Source organism: Seriola lalandi, unplaced genomic scaffold (genome assembly GCF_002814215.2).
Source record: "Seriola lalandi dorsalis isolate HSWRI2012SDOR001 ecotype SW California unplaced genomic scaffold, Sedor1 jcf7180001959596, whole genome shotgun sequence".
Classification (NCBI taxonomy): Eukaryota; Metazoa; Chordata; class Actinopteri; order Carangiformes; family Carangidae; genus Seriola; species Seriola lalandi.
The window spans coordinates 1-3541 of record NW_019430265.1 but is presented as its reverse complement, the minus strand read 5'-3'; the positions used below and the strand labels follow the sequence as shown (position 1 = coordinate 3541).

Sequence of the window (3541 nt, the reverse complement as noted above, 5' to 3'; positions counted from 1 at the left end):
AAATAACCTACCATAGTCTTTTGGTTGTATAGATGTGTATTTAATTACCAGGCCATATATGAACAATGCCATTTATTCATAGATGAGTAAGAAGAATGTAAACACACCTCGAGGAATGCAATATGTGCACCATCAATGAGAGCTATTTTTAAAGTCAGTCATTCTTGCTTGAGTAGGATGAGGAAGATACTTTGTGTCACTGGACTATGCGTGATGGACAAGTGAGTTGCATTCCTGTAACGTGACATTCCTGTTTGTCTTGTCATGAAATCCTCCACCCCCTTGGCTCCTGCCATATGGCTGAGGAACTCCAATAACGCTGTTGACAATAAGGGTGACCACAGCATAATGCACAAGCTTAGAGGAGTTACAAAAGCCGTAGAATAAATAGGTGTACTCTGCCACCTAGTGTTCAAGATTTGCAGCAGCTATTTTACATTTTCTGTTTTCTGCCTTCAAAACAAATGGATAAAATAAAGCCATGAAACAGTTCCAGTTCCTTTTATTTTACCAGTACATGAAATGGAGCTACACCTCGATACACCACACACACAAGTAACAACGTCACAGTAAACATGTGGTACCCTTCTAAATGTTTCCTTTGAATAATCTGAGTTGAAATTCCATTTCAGTCAACACTTAATGGATGCTCAGTAGTAACACACATAATTCAGCGAAGGGTTAATATTCATTTACAAATTCAGTCATAGTGTTATGTTTTGAACTGAATACTAAGGCCTGATAGAGGAACATTTCATCCGCACCATATGCCAACAACAGGATGAAGGAGCGTATTTCATTTCACCACACAGAGTTGCTCGCTATAGTTGTTGGGTACCAAATAGCATTAGTATACATAACATTCATTTATTAACTGCAAAACTGAAATAATCAGTGCAAAACAATGCAACACAGTCCAGAGATTTATAAAACACCTGTTAGGGCAAAGCCACTTATGTAACACAATTAATTCTGTACAATACCTTAAATTCTGCTTAAGATACTGTAAACTGAAACTTATAACTAAAGAGTATGTACCCCCTTTACAGCAATCATATTTAAACTTTATTGTACAACACATACAGATTTAGCACACCATGTAGTAAAACCAGTCCCTCTTTAAGGTATGCCTAGTGTCAATGCACACGGGTATGGATTGAAATTTTTCAAGCGTTCATGACCTTTGCAAATAAATCTCTCACTCACAAAGGATGAGAAGTCTGTCCAACATTAGACTTAACATCTAAATACTGATAATAGGGAGAAATCTTGACCAGACGTGATTATACTGTTTTCTACTGATATAGTTGTGGTAAAATGAACAGCAAATGTAGTCCTTTTGGCACCATATTAGTTTCCAGGTATCATGTTTTAGACGTGTTTCCCGTGTTGTTAGGTAAATAATTACAGTACCACATAAAATAGCTTATAAGTCTCTATCGTCTCTCATAATTTGCTTCTCTCCAGTCTCTTTTTTGAGGGGTTGGGGTACTGGGGGTTCTCAATCACCCCCTCTCCAAACTTGAGCTCCAAGAACGCTCTGTGGTTATTGGGGCCGTAAGCAGTGATGCCGGCAAAGGGCATGGGCACCAGCGGCTGCAGGAAGTGCTCTGGGAACTCCACGTCTTGTTTGTGCTCTGTCCAAGTATCCTTTGTCATGACGCCATTACGTGGATAGAATGGCCACAGGTCAACATGCAGGTGGTTGGCCTCGCTGTACTGTACTCTGTAGAAGTCTCCCTCCACTGCACGTTCCCAGACGTAGCCGTTAGCATCAACAAGAGAGCCTGAGTCCAGGTTCTTCAAGTGATCACAGTTGGGTACATCCTCCAGGTAGATGCCCAGGTCCACATCATAATCCCATGGGATGATGTCTTGATGGCGGACAGCGCCCAGCAGAGTGCCCCCTTCTAGCCAGTAGCGCACACCTGAGCTCTCTAGGATATTGATAACATACTTGGTGGTTTCCCTGAGTGCTCGCAGACAGCAGGGTGGTGTCCAGCGATCCAGATAAAGGTAGTCTGGAGTGTCATCCTGCACAGTGCCAAAGCAGCGAGGTGTCTCTTTACTGCAACCATACCATTGTTCCTTCCCATCAGGCAGCAAGAGGCGCTTCAGACCAAAGCTCCTCATAAGCTTACCGGTGGCCTCCTTCAGACGAGTGTCTGCCTTCCACTGGTTATGAGCGGAGCTGAAGAGGGGCCGGTGGTTTGCGGAGAAACAGGGGCTCTCCAGCAATTTAACCTTCCAGCCTCTCAAGGCAGTCTGAATGAAGAGCGAGGAGAAGAGGGGCCGCCCCAGAGGGACAGAGAGGTTAAAAAGATCCTCAGTGCGAATGAGGACAACTGCATCTCCTTGTAAAGCCGTACACACACTCCCGCTGCTCCCAGAGGCAGCCGGCGAATAGGTGGCTGTCCACTCTCTGAGGTTCACTCGCAGGTGGAGACACTGCACAGCAGATCGAGCCAGCACTGGTGCAGCTACCAGCCTCACGGGCCCCCCTCCCTCACCTTCCAACTCCCTGATCAGCCTCTCGATAGCCCGTGGTTGCTCCAGCTCCACCCCGTCAGGCACTAGGAGAACAAACTCCGTCTGGACATGGAACTCCGGCCTGTGAGCCTGCGGAGGCTGGTCAGGGCTGGGGGAGAGCACTAGAAGCCGAGCCCCTTCTGGAAGCACCAAGGGAGGGTATGGAGACGTGTCAGCCACAGCCAGGAAGGGAAGCTCAGGTCTCTGACGGAGGAAGGAATTAGCCACATCCCCGACATAATTCTCAAAGTTTTCAAACTCCCGCAGAAGAACGGTCACGCGTGGGCCACGACTGTGTCCCTCCACTCCGACCACTCCAGGCTCCCCTCCAACTCCTACAAGTAATCCTAGGCCTCCCCCAAGACCAGAGGCTGGTAGGGCAGCCCTCCTTGTACCCCTACCAAGTTCCTTCCTCTTCTCCATCATTTGCTGCTGGGCCCGGGACACATAGTAAAGAATGAGGAGGTTGAGGATAATGGCGCCAGTTAACAGGCCCTGGCAGAAACTGATACGCATGGCAATTAGCGTTTACCTTCCAGTTTCTCCCAGCAGTAAAATCAAGGTTTCAATTAAGAAATCCAATGGTTGTTCTTAGGTCCCCATTGGTGTAAGAGTAGAGCAATGAGAGTTGAATACAACCTGTGAAAGACAAAAAAAATATTAGGATGCAGTAATAGTGTTTTTGTTTTAATTCCACAGGCTTACATGTACATAACACTGTAAACATGCTGTAACTGTATAATGCAATTTCATGCTGTGTTAAAATGACACACAGGACAGTTGAGACTACTTTGATTAGCTAGCCATTATTAGTTCCTTTAAATGTAAAAGTAAGACAGCCATAGCTCCATGCAAGGGATCCTTTTATAAATAAAACATGGCTAGCAGCATTACCAATCAATAAAAACAGGCTGGTAAAATTCATGACAATAACTCACCTTAGTTTGGATTAATCTACTTAATTCTTTACATGACAGTCACTTGCATGAAGCAGCTCGTCACATCATACATT

At 45.2% G+C, this 3541-nt stretch overlaps 1 protein-coding gene across 1 annotated transcript; it reads right to left on the bottom strand.

Annotated features, from left to right (window-relative positions):
- Positions 1-485: 485 nt before the first annotated feature.
- On the bottom strand, positions 486-3541 carry LOC111660280 (ribitol 5-phosphate transferase FKRP-like). The gene is made up of 2 exons (XM_023413519.2): positions 3468-3541; positions 486-3168 (listed from the first exon to the last, which is right to left on the bottom strand). Exon 2 carries the CDS (start codon positions 3043-3045, stop codon positions 1447-1449), a length of 1599 nt encoding a protein of 532 aa, XP_023269287.1. The 5' UTR covers positions 3046-3168; positions 3468-3541; the 3' UTR covers positions 486-1446.

Excerpts from the sequence above, each read along its gene's own strand:
- LOC111660280 (XM_023413519.2), bottom strand. The coding sequence starts at position 3,045 with ATGCGTATCAGTTTCTGCCAGGGCCTGTTAACTGGCGCCATTATCCTC.